Genomic DNA, 23,900 nt, shown 5'->3' on the forward strand with positions numbered 1-23,900 from the left:
GGCTGAGCCGTTGTGGCTTCTAGACATTTCCACTTCACAATAAAAGCACTTACAGTTGACCGGGGCAGCTCTAGCAAGGCAGAAACTTGTTGGAAAGATGGCATCCTATGACGGTGCCACGTTGAAAGTCACTGAGCACTTCAGTAATGCCATTCTACTGCCAATGTTTGTCTATGGAGATTGCATGGCTGTGTGCTCGATTTTCTACACCTGTCAGCAACGGGTGTGGCTGAAATAGCCGGATCCACTCATTTGAAGGGGTGTCCACATACTTTTGTTTGTATAGTGTATGTTGGCAGTCTGCTGTTCAAGACATGATTTGGACACACACAGTTTTGTCTAGGTAATCTTATTCAGTTCGTATCATTTTGGTTATTTATGAGTCATGCAAGCTTGTCAGGCACAGTGAATGGTGCATATGGTAGCTACTCTAGCAGATGTTCATTCATGTGTTAGTTGGTCCGTAGAGGATCTTGGTAGCACATATTGTTTTACAGAGTGCTCGTTGAGCTAGCTGACCATCTTTAAATAGACTGCAATTATGTACTGTATCTCATTCAACCTCTTCGTGCTCAGTATCTCTCAGTAGCTTTGCATGTTTATCTCCTGATTCAGAGGGGTTGTGTTAAATGCGGAAGACACATTTCAGTTGAATGCATTCAGTTGTACAACTGACTATGTATCCTCAGCTGTTCTCTAACCATTCCTAATGATGCCCCCTCTCTGTCTCGTCATCTCACCGCAACCACACACACACACACACACACACACACACACACACACACACACACACACACACACACACACACACACACACACACACACACACACACACACACACACACACACACACACACACACACACACACACACACACACACACACACACACACACACACAGGTTTAAGGATTGACGGCAGTCAAACTGAATCATTCTCACACCCCCTCTCCGTCTGGTCTCGTCATCCCTCCTTCTCTGCATCGCTCCCCTCTAGGTTCACAGCTTGGTAATTGTGATCGGTTGTGCTATTGCTCAGCCTCTGACATCTCAATTAAGTATTTTCCTTCATTGTTAAATGTAGTATTTGTTTTAATACCCCAAAATGTTTACCACAGTTATTCAAGGTGCAAGAGGTGACTCACTATCTTTAGTTTCATAGCTGCCGGATGTGAACAAGCACACTCTTTATTTATGAATGTCAGCTAAGCAATATGTAGAATGGTGCTGAAAGTAATTGTATATTCCTATAATTCTACTGTAAAGGCAAGTGTATCACGAGGAGTGAGTCAGGGTGTTAATTTGGGGAGTGGGAGTGTCTGCCTGCCCTCTGTGTGGAGCTCCAAACTCACAACTCTGGTGTTGGCAACCCCACATTCAGAGGTAGAAATGACAGAATGTCCATTAGTGTGAAATTCAGGGTCAGTGTTGTGAGATGGAAAGGATGTGGTTTCATACCAGAGGAAAGGAAATGGTTTCATACCAGAGGAAAGGAAATGGTTTCATACCAGAGGAAAGGAAATGGTTTCATACCAGAGGAAAGGAAATGGTTTCATACCAGAGGAAAGGAAAGGGTTTCATACCAGAGGAAAGGAAAGGGTTTCATACCAGAGGAAAGGAAAGGGTTTCATACCAGAGGAAAGGAAAGGGTTTCATACCAGAGGAAAGGAAAGGGTTTCATACCAGAGGAAAGGAAAGGGTTTCATACCAGAGGAAAGGAAAGGGTTTCATACCAGAGGAAAGGAAAGGGTTTCATACCAGAGGAAAGGAAAGGGTTTCATACCAGAGGAAAGGAAAGGGTTTCATACCAGAGGAAAGGAAAGGGTTTCATACCAGAGGAAAGGAAAGGGTTTCATACCAGAGGAAAGGAAAGGGTTTCATACCAGAGGAAAGGAAATGGTTTCATACCAGAGGAAAGGAAAGGGTTTCATACCAGAGGAAAGGAAAGAGTTTCATACCAGAGGAAAGGAAAGGGTTTCATACCAGAGGAAAGGAAATGGTTTCATACCAGAGGAAAGGAAATGGTTTCATACCAGAGGAAAGGAAAGGGTTTCATACCAGAGGAAAGGAAAGGGTTTCATACCAGAGGAAAGGAAATGGTTTCATACCAGAGGAAAGGAAAGGGTTTCATACCAGAGGAAAGGAAATGGTTTCATACCAGAGGAAAGGAAATGGTTTCATACCAGAGGAAAGGAAAGGGTTTCATACCAGAGGAAAGGAAATGGTTTCATACCAGAGAAAAGGAAAGGGTTTCATACCAGAGGAAAGGAAAGGGTTTCATACCAGAGGAAAGGAAAGGGTTTCATACCAGAGGAAAGGAAAGGGTTTCATACCAGAGGAAAGGAAAGGGTTTCATACCAGAGGAAAGGAAATGGTTTCATACCAGAGGAAAGGAAAGGGTTTCATACCAGAGGAAAGGAAAGGGTTTCATACCAGAGGAAAGGAAAGGGTTTCATACCAGAGGAAAGGAAAGGGTTTCATACCAGAGGAAAGGAAAGGGTTTCATTTTAGAGGAAAGGAAATGGTTTCATACCAGAGGAAAGGAAAGGGTTTCATACCAGAGGAAAGGAAAGGGTTTCATACCAGAGGAAAGGAAAGGGTTTCATACCAGAGGAAAGGAAAGGGTTTCATACCAGAGGAAAGGAAAGGGTTTCATACCAGAGGAAAGGAAAGGGTTTCATACCAGAGGAAAGGAAAGGGTTTCATACCAGAGGAAAGGAAAGGGTTTCATACCAGAGGAAAGGAAAGGGTTTCATACCAGAGGAAAGGAAAGGGTTTCATACCAGAGGAAAGGAAAGGGTTTCATACCAGAGGAAAGGAAATGGTTTCATACCAGAGGAAAGGAAAGGGTTTCATACCAGAGGAAAGGAAAGGGTTTCATACTAGAGGAAAGGAAAGGGTTTCATACCAGAGGAAAGGAAAGGGTTTCATACCAGAGGAAAAGAAATGGTTTACATTTTTACATTTAGCAGACGCTCTTATCCAGAGCGACTTACACATTTTATACATGTAAGTCTTACGACTTATACATTTTATAATTTTTTTTTACAATTTTTATACATACTGAGACAAGGATATCCCTACCGGCCAAACCCTCCCTACCGGCCAAACCCTCCCTAACCCGGACGACGCTATGCCAATTGTGCGTCGCCCCACGGATCTCCCGGTTGCGGCCGGCTGCGACAGAGCCTGGGCGCGAACCCAGCCCAGCCTGGGCGTGAACCCAGAGACTCTGGTGGCGCAGCTAGCACTGCGATGCAGTGCCCTAGACCACTGCGCCACCCGGGAGATGGTTTCATACTAGAGGAAAGGAAATGGTTTCATACCAGAGGAAATGCCTCCGATAACTGTCCTTGTGTGATTTGTGTGTGTCAGTAATACTCTCTCATTCAAGCAATAACAACGAGACGCAATTCTACTAATATAACGCAAACACTTGCAAAGTCAGGACACGTAACAGGTCCAATCATATTAGGTCTGTGGTGTGGCTATGAATCCCCTGTCATCTGCTAATGTCAAAGTTTGATTGGCACTGTGTGTAGACTATGCAGACTGTTGTTGTGGAGAACTGGATTAGAGCAGTAGACATTGTGGTACCATGACTTTACCATTACCTGGTATTCCTCCTGTCTCGACCAACATGCACGCATGTATGGACGCACGTACACACACACACACATAAACACACACACACACACACACACACACACACACACACACACACACACACACACACACACACACACACACACACACACACACACACACACACACACACACACACACACACACACACACACACACACACACACACACACACACACACACACACACACAGTTCACTGCGACAGTCTGGGACCTGTTTAGCCTCAAGTAATTATGCTGTCTTCACCTCTGACCCCAGCAGCCTGGCTATAAATATTGCACCAGGATATATTGCGCTGACTATCTCCCCCTCACTCTCCCTCTCCCTCGTCAGTAAATAATGGCATGCGTTATGACACAGTCTGGAAGGGAGTGGTCAGTTATTTTCATTCTGGACAGTTAGTTCTTCCCCCTGAGTATCTTATAACTTTTATTTGTTTTTCTCTATCCCGCTTTCTTTTTAATCGGCTGCATGTTTTTTTTACCCCTCTTTTTCTCTATTCGGGACTCCCAACCTCTCTCTCTCTCTCTCTCTCTCTCTCTCTCTCTCTCTCTCTCTCTCTCTCTCTCTCTCTCTCTCTCTCTCAATTCATTTTAATTCAAGGGGCTTTATTGGCATGGGAAAAAATATGTTTACATTGCCAAAGCAAGTGAAATGGATAAACAAAAGTGAAGTCTGTTTCACCTGTCTTGTGCTTGTCTCCCCACCCTGCTCCAGGTGTCGCCCATTTTCCCCATTATCCCCTGTGTATTTATACCTGTGTTTTCTGTTTGTCTGTTGCCAGTTCATCTTGTCTCGTAAATCCTACCAATGTGTTTTTCCCAATACTCCTGTTCGCGCTTGTACCTGTTTTCTAGTTCTTCCGGTTTTGACCATTCTACCTGTCCTTACCCTTACCCTGACACTGCCCTGGATTACTCACCTCTGCCTTCCCTGAGCCTGCCTGCCGTTCTGTACCTTTCTGACACTGCCCTGGATTACTGACCTCTGCCTTCCCTGAGCCTGCCTGCGGTTCTGTACCTTTCTGACACTGCCCTGGATTACTGACCTCTGCCTTCCCTTGACCTGTTGTTTGCCTGCCCCCTGTTTGCATCTGGGTCTTATACTGAGTGTTGTGTATCTATATACAGTGTTGTAAAGATGTGCAATAGTTAAAGTACTAAAGGGAAAATAAATAGACATCAATATGGGCTGTATTTTTAATGGCGTTTGTTCTTCACAGGTTGCCCTTTTCTTGTGGCAACAGGTCACAAATCGTGCTGCTGTGGGATTTCACCCGATAAATATGGGAGTTTATCAAAATTGGAATTGTTTTCGAATTCTTTGTTGGTCTGTGTAATCTGAGGGAAGTATGTGTCTCTGATATGGTCATACATTTGGCAGGAGGTTAGGAAGTGCAGCTCAGTTTCCACCTCATTTTGTTGGAAGTGTGCACATAGCCTGTCTTCTCTTGAGAGCCAGGACTGCCTACGGCGGACTTTCTCAATAGCAAGGCTATGCTCACTGTACATAGTCAAAGCTTTCCTTCATTTTGGGTCAGTAACAGTGGTAAGGTATTCTGCCACTGTGTGCTCTCTGTTCCGGGCCAAATAGCATTCTATTTTGCTCAGTTTTTTTATTGATTCTTTCCAATGTGTAACGTAATTATCTTTTTGTTTTCTCATGATTTGGTTGGGTCTAATTCTGTTGCTGTTCTGGGGCTCTGTGGGGTCTGTTTGTGTTTGTGAACAGAGCCCCATGGACCAGCTAGCTTAGGGGACTCCTCTCTCTGTAGGTGATGGCTTTGTTATGGAAGGTTTGGGAATCGCTTCCTTTTAGGTGATTGTAGAATTTAACTGCTCTTTTCTGGATTTTCATAATTAGCGGGTATCGGCCTAATTCTGCTCTGCATGCATTATTTGTTGTTTTATGTTGTACACGGAGGATATCTTTGCAGAATTCTGCATGCCGAGTCTCAATTTGGTGTTTTTCCCATTTTGTGAATTGTTTGGTGAGCAGACCCCAGACCTCAGATCTCACAGCCATAAAGGGCAATGGGTAGTATTTTTAGCCAGATCCTAATTGATATGTCGAATTTGATGTTCCTTTTGATGGCATAGAAGGCCCTTCTTGCCTTGGCTCTAAGAGATTTGTGGAAGTTACCTGTGGCACTGATGTTTACGGCGAGATATGTATCGTCTTTTTGTGTGGAATTTGTATTTGTGGTCTGGAAACTGGACCTATTTTTTTTTACTGAGATCTGGTCTGACAGAATCTGTGCAGAAGATCTAGGTGCTGCTCTAGGCCCTCCTTGGTAGAAGCACCAGATCATCAGCAAATAGTAGACATTTGACTTCAGATTCTAGCAGGGTGAGGCCAGGTGCTGCAGACTGTTCTAGTGCTCTCGCCAATATAGGTTGAAGAGGGTGGGGCTTAAGCTGCATCCCTGTCTCACCCCACGCCTCTGTGGAAAGAAATGTGTGTCTTTTGCCAATTTTAACCGCACACTTGCTGTTTCTGTACATGGATTTTATAATGTCGTATGTTTTTCCCCCAACACCACTTTCCATCAATTTATACCAGACCATCATGCCAAATTGATTCAAAAGCTTTTTTAAAGTCAACAAAGCATGAGAAGACTTTGCCTTTGTTTTGGTGTGTTTGTTTGTCAATTAGGGTGTGAAGAGCGAATACGTGGTCTGTTGTATGGTACTTTGGTAAAAAGCCAATTTGGCATTTTCTCAGTACATTGTTTTCACTGAGGAAATCTACAAGTCTGCTGTTAATGATAATGCAGAGGATTTTCCCAAGGTTGCTGTTGACGCATATCCCACGGTAGTTCTTGGGGTCAAATTTGTGGATTGGGGTTATCAGTCCTTAGTTACCAGGACTGCCAGGACTGAGGATGATGTTAAAGAGTTTAAATATAGCCAATTGAAATTTGTGGTCTGTATATTATATATCTTCATGTAGGATACCATCAACACCACAGGCCTTTTTGGGTTGGAGGGTTTGTATTTTGTCCTGTAGTTCATTCAAGGTAATTGCAGCATCCACTGGGTTCTGGTAGTCTTTAATAGCTGATTCTAAGATTTGTAATTGATCATGTATATATTTTTGCTTTGTTCTTTGTTACAGCTCTCTCTCTCCCCACCCTCTCTCTCTTACTCTCTCTCTCTCTCTCTCTCTTTCTATCCCTCAGTGTTGGTAGAACTCTCCAGTGCGACTGTGTATCCAGACATCAGCAGACGTTGTAAATAACTGGGCCTGGCACACTGCACTGGAGGAACAGTGCTGGAGTCACACTCATAAATAATGAACTGATCCAGACTATTCTCACATCCTCCTGGTCCTTCCAGACACACGTACGCCAGCACATGGGTACGTAGTTGAGTGCACTTATACACGGGTGCATGATGCATGCACATACACATGCACACACTTACATGCACATATGACTGTACACACACACACAAACACGCACTCCTATCCAGAGCGAGACCATGAGGAGTTAATCAGAGGATAAGTTAATCAGAGGAGAGATCAGTGACGTCATCATCCCTCACCCAGGCTGGCAAAGGTTATCTCTATACCTAGAATTATCCTTCAGCCACAGGCACCCCAATGGAATACCCCAAGGAGAATATTGTATTACTTATTCAGATGGATGTGAAGACCAGCGCTTTCTTAGACTGCCAAAAGGATTACATAATGGCGCCGGAGGGGATGGCTGCTGTTTTACGGGCTCCTAACCAACTGTGCTATTTTGTGTGTTTTTTCTCATTGTTTGTAACTTATTTTGTACGTAATGTTGCTGCCACCGTCTCTTATGACCAAAAGGAGCTTCTGGACATCAGAACAGCGATTACTCACCTCCAACTGGAAGAAGATTGTTTCTTTAATGAGTCCGACGCGAAGGATATACTGCTTCTCCGAGACCAGGCCCAAATCCCCGTCATTCGCGTGAAGAAAAGATGGAAATACATGGGCCGGAGATAGAATTGGTCGGCAAGTGGGTAACCCGCCTCTACCATCCGTTCTATTGGCCAACGTGCAAGCACTGGAGAATAAACTGGATGATATCTGTTCAAGACTATCCTACCAACAGGACATTAAAAACTGTAATATCTTATGTTTCACTGAGTCGTGGCTGAACGACAATATGGATAATATACATTTGGCTGGGTTTTCTGTGCATCGGCAGGACAGAACAGCTACGTCTGGTAAGACGGGGTGTGTGTCTATTTGTCAATGGCAGCTGGTGTGAGATGTCTAATATTAAGGAAGTCTTGAGGTATTGGTCGCCTGAGGTAGAGTACCTCATGATATGCTGTAGACCACACTATCTACCAAGAGAGTTTTCATCTATATTTTTCATTGCCGTCTATTTACCACCGCAAACCGATGCTGGCACTAAGACCACACTCAACGAGCTGTTTAAGGCCATAAACAAACAAGAAAATGTTCATCCAGAAGCGGACCTCCTAGCGGCCGGGGACCGCAAACATCCGTTTTACCTCATTTCTACCAGCATGTCACATGTGCAACCAGAGCTCTCCCTCACCCTCCATTTGGCAAATCTGACCACAATTATATCCTCCTGGTTCCTGCTTACAAGCAAAAACTAAAGCAGAAAGTACTAGTGACTCGCTCAATACGGAAGTGGTCAGTACGTGTATAAGTGCACTCAACTACGTACCTATGTGCTGGCGTACATGTGTCTGGAAGGACCAGGAGGATGTGAGAATAGTCTGGATCAGTTCATTATTTATGAGTATGACTCCAGCACTGTTCCTCCAGTGCAGTGTGCCAGGCCCAGTTATTTACAACGTCTGCTGATGTCTGGATACACAGTCGCACTGGAGAGTTCTACCAACACAGAAGCACAGAGAGAGAAAGAGAGAGAGCGAGTAAGAGAGAGAGAGAGAGAGAGAGAGAATGCCAAGAGTGTGCAAAGCTGTCATCAAGGCAAAGGGTGGCTACTTTGAAGAATCTCAAATAAAAAATATATTTAGATTTGTTTAATACTTTTTTAGTTACTACATGATTCCATATGTGTTATTCCATAGTCCATCCCACTATTATTCTAAAATGTAGAAAATAGTAAAGTAAAGAAAAACCCTTGAATGAGTAGGTGTGTCCAAACTTTTGACTGGTACTGTATGTGAGAATGCTGTTCATTGACTACAGTTCAGCGTTCAACACCATAGTGCCCTCAAAGTTCATCACTAAGCTAAGGACCCTGGGACTAAATACCTCCCTCTGCAACTGGATCCTGGACTTCCTGACGGGTCGCCCCCAGGTGGTAAGGGTAGGCAACAACACATCCGCCATGCTGATCCTCAACACGGGGGCCCCTCAGGGTGCGTAATTAGTACCCTTTTGTACTCCCTGTTCATTTTACATTTGACATTTTAGTCATTTAGCAGACGCTCTTATCCAGAGCGACTTACAGTAGAGTGCATACATTTTATTACATTTTTTTTTTACATACTGAGACAAGGATATCCCTACCGGCCAAACCCTCCCTACCGGCCAAACCCTCCCTAACCCGGACGACGCTATGCCAATTGTGCGTCGCCCCACGGATCTCCCGGTTGCGGCCGGCTGCGACAGAGCCTGGGCGCGAACCCAGCCTGGGCGCGAACCCAGAGACTCTGGTGGCGCAGCTAGCACTGCGATGCAGTGCCCTAGACCACTGCGCCACCCGGGACTGCGCCACCCGGGACTGTTCACCCACGACTGTGTGGCCAAGCACGACTCCAACACCATCATTAAGTTTGCTGACGACACAACAGTGGTAGGCCTGATCACCGACAATGATGAGACAGCCTATAGGGAGGAAGTCAGAGACCTGGCCGGGTGGTGCCAGGACAACAACCTCTCCCGCAACGTGAGCAAGACAAAGGAGCTGATCGTGGACTACAGGAAAAGGAAGGCAGAACACGTCCTCATTCACATCGACGGGGCTGTAGTGGAGCGGGTCGAGAGTTTCAAGTTCCTTGGTGTCCACATCACCAGCAAACTATCATGGTCCAAACACACCAAGACAGTCATGAAGAGGGCACAACAACACCTTTTCCCCCTCAGGAGACTGAAAAGAGTTGTCATGGGTCCCCAGATCCTCAAAAAGTTCTACAGATGCACAATCGAAAGCATCCTGACCAGTTGCATCACCGCCTGGTACGGCTTCTTAACAGCTTCTTAACAAGCCATAAGACTCCTGAACAATTAATCAAATGGCCACCCGGGCAATTTACATTTCCCTCCCCTTTGTTTTTACACTGCATAGTCACTTTACTCCTACCTACATGTACAAATTACCTCGACTAACCTGTATCCCTGCACATTGACTTGGTACCGGTAGCATTGTTATTGTTATTTTATTTTTTACTTTAGTTTATTTAGTAAATATTTTCTTAACTATGTTTATTGAACTGCATTGTTGGTTAAAGGTTTGTAAGAAATCCTGTTGTATTCGGGGCAAGTGACAAATAAAATTTGATTTGGTTGATTTGATTTGAAAGTGTACAACAACAACAGTTCATCATCATGTGTTTCGGTGTGTTTCTCTGACTCCTCAGTTGCTGTGCTGTGATGAAATGTCACTAAGGTCAAGGTATAGGTGTGTGTTGGTGTGAAGGTGAGACAGTGTGACCATGTTTGTCTGAGTGTGTGAGTATGACAGATCACACAGATAACCTTGCTCTCCCTGTCTGTGCTGATGTTGCAGACTAGGCATTGGGCTCTGGGGTGTTCCAGTTCTCTGCTTGCTGTGTTGGCGTCGCCTGCTGTATTCTGCATACTATAACAGAGCACACCATCTGGACTGACGCTATACGTCCCTTGTGTTTTTTTTGGTGTGTTTTGTGTGTGTGTGTGAGTGTCTGTGTGTGTGCGCACGTGTGAGTGTGTGTGAGTGTGCGTTTGAGTCTGAGACGTCTGCTTTAGTCTAGATCTTGTTGATGACATAATCTCCAGTGCCCCCCCCCCCCCCCCCCCAATCTGCTGTCTGGGGCATGAGGCGTGAGTGACTCAGCAAAACGTGACTGCTGTCACCACGGACACTCATATCTTTATTCCCTCCTCCATCTTGATGCTCATGAAATTATTCATCATGCGCTGATCACCAACAGTGCGTGAAGAACATGGAAAGTACTTGGTGTGACTTAGCGTGTGAGAATGTTTCACGGTGCGCACGTGTGTGTGCTTGTGTATGCATGCATTTCATTGCATTGTGTGTGTGTGTGTGTGTGTGTGTGTGTGTGTGTGTGTGTGTGTGTGTGTGTGTGTGTGTGTGTGTGTGTGTGTGTGTGTGTGTGTGTGTGTGTGTGTGTGTGTGTGTGTGTGTGTGTGTGTTTGTGTGTTTGCATGTGTTATTGGTATCACTCCTATGCTGGAAGGCAGTGATATGGGAGACCCATGTTGCCTTGAGGTCCAGAGCACTCAGAACAGTTTGTATTTGTATTTATTATGGATCCGCATTAGCTGCTGCAGCAGCTACTCTTCCTGGGGTCCAGCAAAATTAAGGCAGTTTATACAATTTTAAAAACATTACAATACGTTCACAGATTTCACAACACACTGTGTGCCCTCAGGCCCCTACTCCACCACTACCACATATCTACAGTACTAAATCCGTGTATGTTATTGTGTGTGTGTGTGTGTGTGTGTGTGTGTGTGTGTGTGTGTGTGTGTGTGTGTGTGTGTGTGTGTGTGTGTGTGTGTGTGTGTGTGTGTGTGTGTGTGTGTGTGTGTGTGTGTGTGTGTGTGTGTGTGTGTGTGTGTGTGTGTGTGTGTGCATGTGTCTGCGCCGATGTTTGTGTTGCTTCACAGTCCCCGCTGTTCCATAAGGTGTTTTTTAATCTGTTTTTTAAATCAAATTTTACTGCTTGTCAGTTACTTGATTTGGAATAGAGTTCCATGTAGTCATGGCTCTATGTAGTACGGTGTGCCTCCCATAGTCTGTTCTGGACTTGGGGACTGTGAAGAGACCTCTTGTGGCATGTCTTGTGGGGTATGCATGGGTGTCCAAGCTGTGTGCCAGTAGTTTAGACAGACAGCTCGGTGCATTCAACATGTCAATACCTCTCATAAATAAAAGTAGTGATGAAGTCAATCTCTCCTCCACTTTCAGCGAGGAGAGATTGACATGCATATTATTAATATTAGCTCTCGGTGTACATCCAAAGGCCAGCCGTGCTGCCCTGTTCTGAGCCAATTGCAATTTTCCTAAGTCCTTTTTTGGGGCACCTGACCACACGACTGAACAGTAGTCAAGGTGTGACAAAACTAGTGCCTGTAGGACTTGCCTTGTTGATAGTGTTGTTAAGAAGGCAGAGCATCGCTTTATTATAGACAGACTTCTCCCCATCTTAGCTACTACTGCATTAATATGTTCTGACCATGACAGTTTACAATCTAGGGTTACTCCAAGCAGTTTAGTCATCTCATCTTGCTCAGTTTACACATTATTTATTACAAGATTTAGTTGAGGTTTAGGGTTTTGTTCCAAATACAATGCTTTTAGTTTTGGAAATATTTAGGGCTAACTTACTCCTTGCCACCCACTCTGAAACTAACTGCAGCTCTTTGTTGAGTGTTGCAGTCATTTCAGTCACTGTAGTAGCTGACGTGTATAGTATTGAGTCATCCGCATACATAGACACTCTGGCTTTACTCAAAGTCAGTGACATGTCGTTAGTAAAATTGAAAAAAGAAAGGGGCCTAAACAGCTACCCTGGAGAATTCCTGATTCTAACTGGATTATATTTGAGAGACTTCCATTAAAGAACACCCTCTGTGTTCTGTTAGACAAGTAACTCTTTATCCACATTATAGCAGGGGGTGTAAAGCCATAACACATAAGTTTTTCCAGCAGCAGACTATGATTGATAATGTAAAAAGCTGCACTGAAGTCTAACAAGACAGCTCCCACAATCATTTTCTCATCAATTTCTCTGCCAATCATCAATCATTTGTATAAGTGTTGTGCTTGTTGAATGTCCTTTTCTATAAGCATGCTGAAATTCTGTTGTCAATTTGTTTACTGTGAAATAGCATTGTATCTAGTCAAACACAATTTTTTCCCAGAAGTTTACTAAGGGTATGTAACAGGCTGATTGGTCAGCTATTTGAGCCAGTAAAGGGGGCTTTACTATTCTTGGGTAACGGAATGACTTTAGTTTCCCTCCAGGCCTGAGGGCACACGCTCTCTAGTATGCTTAAATTGAAGATGTGGCAAATAGGAGTGGCAATATTATCTGCTATTATCCTCAGTAATTTTCCATCCAGATTGTCAAACCCCGGTGGCTTGTAATTGTTGATAGACAACAATAATTTTTTCACCTCTTCCACACTGACAGTTCTCATGAAATAGTAATGAAACAGCTACCAGCTCTCATAGACTCACGTCAGAGTTAAAAGTCATCCTTGTTCACAAATCTAACATTACGAAGTTATTCCAAACGTCAACTTTCTATCGCTACATTCAAACTTGCAACCTTTGGAATCAGCGGCAGATGCTAACCCCATCCCCCATCCCCGTCCACAACGCCCTAGCAAACCCGAAACCTACTGGAAGGTAACAGCGCTCACTGTTGCCCCTGGTGACCGGTTTCAACATCATCTCCCGACGTCCTCAGACATGGATGGTGAATACTGACTTGTATCACGGCCTGGCTGCAGATATACAGTACACCTCTCCATCTCTTCTCTCGATACCCCCCCTCCCTCCTCTCACCCCTGTTCTGCCCCCCTCCCCCCTGTTTGTCACTCACATTTCTCTCATTCTCTGTCTCCCTCTCTATCTCTCTATCTCTCCCCTCTCCTATCACACAGATTGGGTCACGTGCAGTGTGAGTGTGACCAGTGTTGCTCTGGCCTGTGGCCCACTGCTGCACATATCACAGCCAGTCAGCATGAATTAATTCATAAGATTTAAAAAGAGGGGATCTTAACACATACCTCACACCTGGCACACACTCCCCAGTGTGTGTGTGTGTGTGTGTGTGTGTGTGTGTGTGTGTGTGTGTGTGTGTGTGTGTGTGTGTGTGTGTGTGTGTGTGTGTGTGTGTGTGTGTGTGTGTGTGTGTGTGTGTGTGTGTGTGTGTGTGTGTGTGGGTGGGTGGGTGGGTGGGTGGGTGGGTGTGTGAGAGAGAGAGAGAGAGAGAGAGAGAATGTGTGCATGTGTGTGTCCATTAACTCTGACGTGACCGAGGGTACTGCTGACTATTCAGATGGTTAACCTGATGCCATCTGTTCAGCTAAAGGATGTGATCTATTAAAAGGGACGGAGCGACTCATTGGTCTGAGACTCTCTGTTGTTTTAGGTGTGTGTGAGTGCAAGTCTGCCTGAGTATGCAACGTATGTCAATGTGAGTGGGTGTTCCAGCATGTGTGTAACGCTTCTCGTGGGCTGAAGGAAGAGTGGACCAAGGTGCAGCTTTTAAAGTGTTCATGATTTAATCCAAAAACCCCAAATCGAACAAAAACAACAAACAGGAGAACGAAAGCGAAACAGTTCTGTCTGGTGCAGACACAAAACAGAAAACAACTACCCACAAAACACAGGTGGGAAAAGCCTACCTAAGTATGGTTCTCAATCAGAGACAACGATAGCTGCCTCTGATTGAGAACCACACCCGGCCAAACACATAGAAAAAGAAAACATAGAACAAAAACATAGAATGCCCACCCCAACTCACGCCCTGACCAACCAAAATAAAGACATAAAAAGGATCTCTAAGGTCAGGGCGTGACAATGTGTCACAGTATTCTTCAGGGTAATCATGCTGATGTTCACTCTCTGCTGCCCTCTCCTGGTAAAATCTCTTCATTCACAATCCACTCCTTTCACTGGGGTTCAACGTGAATGGCTAGTAGATGTTGTTTACCTGATTCAAAGACAAACCAAATATACAGTATTAGAGTGGCAAACAACTTCAACTTCTTTCTTTTTAATGTGTCAAATGTCATTCGGATGTAGACCCTGTCCTTCTAAGGTTCCTGTGATGACTCCTGTGGGGGTCGGCTCATAATAATAGTTGTAATGGAGCAAATGGAATGGCATCAAACATATAAAAATCATGTGTCTGATACCATTTAACTTATTACGCTCCAGCCATTACCACGAGCCCGTCCTCCCCAATTAAAGTGCCAGCAACCTCCTGTGGATGACTCTTGTTAGCCTGAGAATGAAAGCATATTTCACCCATGTCCATATAATGCCTTCAGAAAGTATTCATACCCCTTGACTTATTCCACATGTTGTTGTGTTAAAGCCTGAATTCAAGACAGATTAAATATATGTTTTTGTCACCCATCTACAGCCCATAATGACAACGTGAAAATTTGTTTTTAGAAATTTTAGCAAATGTATTTAAAAATGAAATACATAAATATCCAATTTAAATAAGTATTCACACCCCTGAACAATACATGTTAGAATCACCTTTAGCAGCGACTACAGCTGTGAGTCTTTCTAGGTATGTCTGTAAGAGCTTTGCACACTTGGTTTCTACAATATTTGCACATTATTATTTTCAGAATTCTTCAAGCTCTATCAAATTGGTTGTCAATCATTGCTAGACAACCATTTCAAGTCTTGACATAGATTGTCAGTAGATTTAAGTCGAAATAGAACTCGGACACTCAGGAACATTCACTGTCTTCTTGGTAAGCAACTCCTGTGTAGATTTGGCCTTGTGTTTTAGGTTATTGTCCTGAATTCATCTCCCAGTGTCTGGTGGAAAGCAGACTGAACCAGGTTTTCCTCTAGGACATAGCCTTTGCTTAGTGCCATTCCGTTTCATTTTTATCCTGAAAAAACAGTTCTTAACGATTACAAGATTACAGTATGCTTGAAAATATGGAGAGTGGTACTCAGTAATGTGTTGTATTAGATTTGCCCCAAACATAACACTTTGTATTCAGCACAAAAAGCTTTGCCACATTTTTTGCAGTATTACTTTAGTGTCTTTTTGCAAACTGGATGCACGTTTTGGAATATTTTTTCTTCTGTACAGGCTTCCTTCTTTTCACTCTGTCAATTAGGTTAGTATTGTAGAGTAACTACAATGTTGTTGATCCATCCTCAGTTTTCTCCTATCACAGCCATTAAACTCTGTAACTGTTTCATGATGAAATCCCTGTATCTTTGTATCTCTGTAGCCTGTATCTTTGTAGTGATTTTTTTTCTTTTTTACCCATCTACCAATAGGTGCCCTTTTTTATGAGGCATTGGAAAACCTCCCTCGTCTTTGTGGTTGAATCTGTGTTTGAAATTCACTGCTTGACTGAGGGACCCAGATATGTGTGGGTTACAGAGATGAGGTAGTCATTCAAAAATCATGTTAAACACTATTATTGCACACAGAGTGAGTCGATGCAACTTATTATGTGACTTGTTAAGCACAATTTTACTCCTGAACTTATTTAGGCTTGTCATAACAAAGGGGTTGAATACTTATTAACTCAAGAAATTTCAACTTAAAATGTTTTATTAATTTGTTAAAATTGCGAAAAACATAATTCCACTTAGACATTGAGGTATTGTGTGCAGGCCAGTGACCCCAAAAATCTCAATTTAATCCATTTTTAATTCAGAATGTAACACAACAAAATGTGGAAAAAGTGAAGGGGTGTGACCACTTTCTGAGGGCACTATATGTCACAACAGTGTGGCAATGTAATGGGTCTCAGATGCTTAAGCAGTCAGTGGATTGGAGAACATTATAGCCAGGAATGTGTGCCTGAGGGCGGGAGAGAGGAGCAGGCGAGAGCCCTGGTCTCCTGAGTTTAGTCATCAGACACAGCATCACTGCCTCCAAATGTATTCACTGAACCTCTGAACCCCCCCCCCCCCCGTTTCTCTCTCTCTCTCTCTCTCTCTCTCTCTCTCTCTCTCTCTCTCTCTCTCTCTCTCTCTCTCTCTCTCCTCTCTCTCCCTGCCTACTGTGGCTCCATCTGCTCTCTGTTCTCTCCAAATTTAACAAGGCATGTGGGGAAGGGCTGTGAACGGTGGTGACATCACCATAGAGATAGGTCTATGTCCCTGAACACATCACACATCCAACTTCACACTTACTGTACAACACCTGAGCCACCAGATCACTGTGGTTTCCCTGGTCAGTTTCCCTGGTTAGTTTCCCTGGTCAGTTTCCCTTGTATATGAGTACTTACCAAGCATACGATAAAACCCATTTACGTATTTATTTTTGGTAAACATTTCACTGCTCATTTGTCCTTGATTGGCAGGTAGCCTAGTGGTTAGAGCGTTGGACTGGTAACCGAAAGGTCGTAAGATCAAATCCCTGAGCTGACAAGGTGAAATTCTGTTGTTCTGCCACTGTTCCTAGGCCATCATTGAAAATAAGAATTTGTTCTTCACTGACTTGCCTAGTTAAATAAAAAATAAATTGAGCAGCAATGAACAGTAGGACATGATGACCATAATATCAATGCTGCAGAGACCCTTACCTGCTGGAGGTCAGAGATATGATGATTAGTCCTCTGATATTCACAGTACATGGAGAGATCACACAGACGTCCACAGGTCAGGTGTCTTTTACAATCAGAGCACTGCTGCCTCTCCCTCTCACTGTGGGGACTGAACCCCAGAGGTCCCCAGGTGCATCTCCAATGGCAACAGCCACAGCTGTGTCACATCTTTGATACCAATACACATACCTACTCAGGTCATACATGAACGCACACGCGAACACACACAGATAATCTCCCTCTCTCGCTCTCTCTCGCTAAATGCATGCCACCGTTGCTACGGTAACCTCCTCCATAGTAGGTGAATCTATATTCAGTAAGAGGGTCAATGGAGGGTCATGCTGGCAGCTTAGTTCTCATACTATCTGGTTATGTAATGCCCGTCACCTCTCCATCATAAGGAGCAGATGGGATACAGCCTGGGCATTTTAAATAGCACATGCAATGCTACACGTTTAGCCAGTGAGAGTATTATGTGCATGGTATTACTTATACGCATAGCCTTATCAAATTCACAAAATACAATATTTAGTCCCTAGAACCTTATATGTGAGCTAGAAGCACTTAGGAATGGTATTTGGCTAGAGATGAATGCTGAGCTTCTGGTTTTGGCCCCGGTGTCTTTATGGGGATACAGGATGGCTATAGCGTGGTCTGTGTGCAGTGTTATTTCAGCTGGCCTGCCCTAGGGAGGGAACAGACAGATCAGCCAGGAGGATATCTCTGTAATCACACCCAGCACCTGAGCCCAGAGGCTAAGACTGGCTACCAGACTGGCAGACAGGGGGCTCCAGATATATCATGGTGCAGAGAGTGACAGAACACCACAGCCTTGGTCTAGCTCTTTGCAGAGTACCACTGATCTTAGAACAGTGAGTGTTAATGGTGGTAACTGCAGATCTTTGGTGTTTACGAATGTTACATCTGATAACTGTTCTGCGGTATAGCAGAGAACTGTCAGTGGCAGTAATAAGTTGCTGTGACAGCATGACTATAAAGTTGATAAGTGGCGAGTATGCTGTGTCCAGAGGTAGATGCTTACTTCTGTAGCAATATTGCAACAGTGGCATCAATGTGCTTCATGATGCCAATTTCCTCCAAAGAATATGATAGAGTGTGTGCATCTCAGAGTGATGCCCAAGCTACACAAAGCTCACGAGGAGGTGCAGGTGATGCCTCTGCCCTGTCCTCATGTGTGTTTGAGTATAGTGTACAATGGATTGCATCAGATATTTCTGGGGGCGATAAGGGGAGGTTTCACCCTGAGCTCATTGCCCGGCATGCTGCTCTGTCACACTGTTGTGAAACAGAGACTCTGAGTTACTGTACATCTGCAAATGGAAAAACCATGTCTTCTCCCCCACTCCCTGTTTGACCCTTTAGCTTACAGTGAATAACCTCAACATCACCAAACAGCTGCTCTTTCACAACTGCAGCTCTCTAAACGTAGTTTCACCATCTTCCTGATTCCACAGGCAAACTACCCAGGCGACATTGATATCTCAAGCATTCATGTCTGTTATCCAACCAACCAAGCCCAATGATTGGTTGCTTCCAACTATATTCACCCCCCAACAGTTTATCAAGCGTATAACTCCTGTGAGAGTCAATCTCAGTCAGCACAGAGGTAAATGAACCAGGGTCATGCTTTATGACAAACTCAACAGCCTGAACACAACAGAATGCCTGAGTGTGATAAAGAAACCGATTGGTGAAAGCCCAACAGTGTTATCCTATCTAGCATGTCAGTGGTTTAGCTGCAGGGTGCACAGCAGTAATCCTTCATTGGGCTTGCAGAGTGTGATCCCACTGCCAAGCTGTTATTGCATTCATCTGAGAAAACAATATTGTTCACAGTCAATGGAAGTCAGTAGGCTATTACCAATGAGTTCATTTCCATGGAAACAAGATGATGATGAGAGTTCTCATTCAGGTTTAATGCAAATGGGTCAATTTATTTGATATGTTTACATTTACCGGTATATCTAGGAATAGAATGTATTCTTCACTTTCCCTTTCTAACACAACGGAAATAACAACCATTACTGAACATGGATGTGTTTTTCATTATAAAATGTGAACACATTATCACTCCTCAGCTATACCTCAGATATGGCTGATTACAAATGATTGCAGTCTGTCTTAAGTGCCAAATGCCTCCATTGACAAAGCATTATTTGCAGAACAATTTACTGCAAACCCTGTATAGGAACACGTCTGCACAGTCATCAACAGATCTATTGCAGTACAGTACATACCCTGAGTATTGACTTTACCTGACAACTGACACTGACTACATATTCTCATCTGTCAGCAGATCTATACGGCTATCTGAATGTGTGTGTACATGTGTGTGAAGAGACGCAGTGTCTTTCTCTCTCTGTTTGTGTGTGTGTGTGTGTGTGTGTGTGTATGTGTGTGTGTGTGTGTGTGTGTGTGTGTGTGTGTGTGTGTGTGTGTGTGTGTGTGTGTGTGTGTGTGTGTGTGTGTGTGTGTGTGTGTGTGTGTGTGTGTGTGTGTGTGTGTGTGTGTGTGTGTGTGTGTGTGTGTGTGTGTGTGTGTGTGTGTGTGTCTAACCTCCAGGTCCTTGTCTATGTCCATGCTGTCCAGGTTCTGGAAGGTGTGTGTGAAGACCTCAAGAGCCTTGGCATGGAACACCATCTCCACTGTGATGAAGTCTGTGAAGATCCTCTGGAAGAAGACCTAGTATTATTGTCCCTGTAAGAGGATGGACAGGCCTGGGGATGACTGGAACACGTGTGAGTGAGTCTGTGTGTGTGTTCGTGTGTTTTCGTGTGTGTGTTTGTGTATGTTCTGGTTTATTTGTGTATATTTGTGTGTGTGTTCGTGTGTTCATGTTCATGCGTGTGTCCGTGTTTGTATGTGTGCTTGTGTGTGTTTGTGTTGTGTTTATGTGTGTGTTGTGGTTTAAGACCAACCTTGATGTCCTCCAGTTTCTGTCTGTGGAAGTCACTGATGGTCTCCTCCAGTTGTCTAGTGCTGCGGTGAGCGTTATTGGTCGCCTTCTGAGCATTCACCTCTGCCTGAAAGTCAAACAGCAAAGGAATACTACAACTGTACTAGAAACTTGAACGAGATATATATCTTTTTTTATGACAGCTACCAAAACCTCTGGTGGTCCACCACATAACAAGATCTCATCAATGGTCAGATATCTGCATCGTTGCAGTGTTGAAGGTGTTGTTGATGTGACAGGGGAGGTTCCAGAGAAATCATGTTACCTGTGACTGAAAACATTGGATAAGGTATTGAAGCATGACTAGAACAGAACATCTACGTTTCTAAAACATCTCAGAGACCAGCTGATCTGAACCTGTCACTCAAAGTACCACTCATAGAGTAAATATCGCTGACAAACAATCGTTAGTCACAGGCAATACGTTGTATTTTTCTAAACTGTGTCTTGACATAAGGATTGTTGACGTAAATACTATAATCATGCTGGAATTCTGCCACTCTTGTCGAGTTATATGTAGATATAAATAGACTGGTAGAAAGGATACAATTCTTTATCTATCAGAGGGATTCTTCTGTTGGAGTTTCTCCAGTTTCTGCAGCTCTTTCAGCGCTCTGTCCCGATCAGCATTGAACCTCTTCAGATCCGCCTGTATGTCAGAGATATGACCAGTCCATGAAGCTTCAAACACACTGGCTCAGAAGAGACTGCCTATTCATTCACTGCCATTGTTCTGCCATGAGAGGCTGTGAAGAGTGTGTGAAGTGACAATGAGACAGAGAGAGACAGAGAGTAAGAGACAAAGATAGTGTGTGTGTGTGTGTGTGTGTGTGTGTGTGTGTGTGTGTGTGTGTGTGTGTGTGTGTGTGTGTGTGTGTGTGTGTGTGTGTGTGTGTGTGTGTGTGTGTGAGGGAGGGAGGGATCTGTATTTTGTCTGGTAATTACTGTATGAAATCTACAGTGTGTTCGTTTCCACGTATGAGGACTTACTCTCTTGTTTTCAACAATATCTCCGTAGGCTTCGAGGGGAGTGACGACTTTGATCTCCAGCCTCTCTACCTGTCAGGTGTAGACACAGTAAACAGACTTTCATCTTCAAAACAACAGTATTTCAAGGTGTGAGAAACAAATTGTTGTGTTTTTGATGGGTAAAAATGGCTCGAAACCAACACTGTCTTTTCCCACTATATAAAGTTCTGAGTAACTCCCATAATGCCTTTATTTACTGTTATGAAGTTTCGTTAACCCTTACACTAACCTAGTAGATGCACCATGGCCACCCACGTCCTCTACCACTAATACCAGTGTCGGGGAAGCTACTCTAAAAATAGAGTTTACTGACCTAACGTTTCTTTGACCAAGTAGTTCACTACATCCAAACTACTTAGAAATTATCAGAAATAAACCTGAAATGTCATAGATTACAAATTGCAATAAAAATCAAATCAATAACAGACCACTCTGGAGTCAGATTAACAGAATGTGTATTAAGCCTATACACAAAAACTCTTTCAAGTGACAATTAGGTAAGTCTGATGCTGAAAAATAAAGGAAATGATTGCCTACTTTAGTCAAATTTTATTTAATTTTTGCAAAAAACGTAGTGTAATTCCAGTAGTTAGCTACACCACTAAATGGCAACAAAAATAATTTTACCACTGAAAACACTACCAAGAATTTAATTTAGTTCAACTACCACAAAGCTACTGCAAAATGAAGTTATATTACTAGTTGGCCTATATGTAGTTCACTACTCCCCAACAGCCCCTGACCTCTCACCCCTCACCTCCGCCTGGCGGTAGTCCTGCACCATGGCCAGGTCTTCAGACAGGTTTTTCAGACAGGTACGGAGCTCTGGGTCCTCAGTATTCGAGAAGTCATTGAGCTGTCTGACCAGCATGTCAGCCTGGTCCCTCAGCTTGGCTGTCTTCCTGGTGTAAGAGGCCAGCAGGCTGCAGAACTGACCCAGGTACTTCTCCGCATGGCTCTCTGTCAGCTCCATGCTCTTTATCTGTCTGTCTCTGGATAAAAGATGAAGAGTTATGAAGGGTTAGGGGTTTCAGCTAACTATAGACCTCCAGGAAGTTTTAGGGTCGTGTTTGTGATAAACGCTAGATGAGCCAAATAGCAGTACACATCCCTTTAGCATTATTATATGTGAGACAGTTGCGTTTCCAAAGGCACACTCACATGACATAAAGTATTCCCATAGCGCAATCTTCTCCATACATAATCTAGGCCCATTTACCACTTTAGCCGTGGTTTCCACACATAATTGTGGAATGGCAGTATATAGTGAAACATTATATGGTTAGCTATAGAACTAGTACTGCATCAAATGAAGAGTCACCCGATTGGCTAGATCTTGACTATGTAGAGCCGTTAGGTCCATGCTAGCTTTTCCTGCTACAGTACTGTGGTTTATTAAAGCAGTATAGCTAACCAACACAGCTGTTACCAAGTAATATTGGTACATTAAACCATATATGCATGTGTAACAGTATAACTTTCGTCCGTCCCCTCGCCCCAACCCAGGCGCGAACCAGGGACCCTCTGCACACATCAACAACTGACACCCACGAAGCATCGTTACCCATCGCTCCACAAAAGCCGCGGGCCTTGCAGTGCTAGGGGAACCACTACTTCAAGGTCTCAAAGTGAGTGACGTCACCGCTATTAGCGCGCACCACCGCTAACTAGTTAGCCATTTCACATCGGTTACACATGTAACGAGGGCACCTACCTTGAGAAGATGGTGTTCATGTTGAATTTGCTCAAGCGTCACTTCACCTCACTGTTTAGCTGCGTTATTTGCCATAGGCAAGCTCTCGCCTGCCCCAGGTTACGAGCTAGTTTGTTGCTATAGAAACGACAACACCGAGGAGTGAGGTTTGGGGTGTAAGTGATGGTTATGGCCACATGGTGGCAGCAGCGTTTCATTGGCAACATAAGCCCCGACAGGAGACGAGACAGGCTTTACAAGGCAGCCTTACAGAATAATAAAACGTAACCCCATCCCTCAGGTCTATTTAAAGAGCGTGGTAAAACTGATGTTTTAAAAACTCACTCTCACCCTTTCTTTCTCACTTTCTCTCTCTGCTCTCTCTCTGACTCACTCATACGCTTCATCGCACGCACTTACGCACGCACTTACGGACTTACACACACACACACACACACACAGACACACAGACACACACACACACACACACACACACACACACACACACACACACACACACACACACACACACACACACACACACACACACACACACACACACACACACACACACACACACACACACACACACACACACACACACACACACACACACACACACACACACACACACACACACACACACACACACACACACACACACACACACACACACACACACACACACACACACACACGGTGCTCTCAGAAGGGATTGTAAGAGGTCCAGCCTGTTAACGAGTGGCTGTAAGAGAAGTGTTGAAGAGAGGCCAGCTCTCAACTCTCTCTGGGAAGAATGTGTTGGCATATACAAGGGGCGCCACTCAAATGGAACTTTCATTCATTTACACAAAAACTCTAACAATTCAAAAAACAGACCTCACTGCTGGCAGCTCACAGCTGTAAAGTGTAACACAGCCTCTTCCTACCTGAGAATAAACGTTTTATTGTATGCTGCACTTAATATAGTGTGTGTGTGGGCGTATGTGTCAGACAGCAGAGGTGGGCTGTGAATAGGGCTTTGATGTAGCCTGCCAAGTTTCCCCTGTGGATAGCAGCTGTTATGATAAACACGCTG

General features: G+C 44.0%; 1 protein-coding gene across 2 annotated transcripts; it reads right to left on the reverse strand.

Moving 5' to 3' along the window:
• Positions 1 to 19,700: 19,700 nt before the first annotated feature.
• Positions 19,701 to 23,031, reverse strand: LOC139563146 (CBY1-interacting BAR domain-containing protein 2-like). 2 transcript variants are annotated; one of them, XM_071381462.1, is made up of 5 exons: positions 22,844 to 23,031; positions 21,887 to 22,121; positions 21,091 to 21,159; positions 20,063 to 20,749; positions 19,701 to 19,814 (listed from the first exon to the last, which is right to left on the reverse strand). In XM_071381462.1, the coding sequence occupies exons 1-4, from the start codon at positions 22,861 to 22,863 to the stop codon at positions 20,654 to 20,656; spliced, it is 420 nt and encodes a 139-aa protein (XP_071237563.1). In that variant the 5' UTR covers positions 22,864 to 23,031; the 3' UTR covers positions 19,701 to 19,814; positions 20,063 to 20,653. The 2 variants fall into 2 exon arrangements, with proteins under 2 accessions (XP_071237563.1, XP_071237564.1); XM_071381463.1 differs by having other exon boundaries at positions 19,705 to 19,841.
• Positions 23,032 to 23,900: the final 869 nt, after the last annotated feature.

Source organism: Salvelinus alpinus, chromosome 33, assembly GCF_045679555.1.
Source record: "Salvelinus alpinus chromosome 33, SLU_Salpinus.1, whole genome shotgun sequence".
Lineage (NCBI taxonomy): Eukaryota > Metazoa > Chordata > Actinopteri > Salmoniformes > Salmonidae > Salvelinus > Salvelinus alpinus.

What these genes read in the sequence shown, in the direction of transcription:
- LOC139563146 (XM_071381462.1), bottom strand. Translation starts at nt 22,863, where the DNA reads ATGAACACCATCTTCTCAAG. An exon ending in AGGACTACCGCCAGGCGGAG is followed by an intron (nt 21,160 to 21,886) that starts GTGAGGGGTGAG and finishes TACACCTGACAG; the next exon opens with GTAGAGAGGCTGGAGATCAA. An exon ending in ATATTGTTGAAAACAAGAGA is followed by an intron (nt 20,750 to 21,090) that starts GTAAGTCCTCAT and finishes TCTGACATACAG; the next exon opens with GCGGATCTGAAGAGGTTCAA.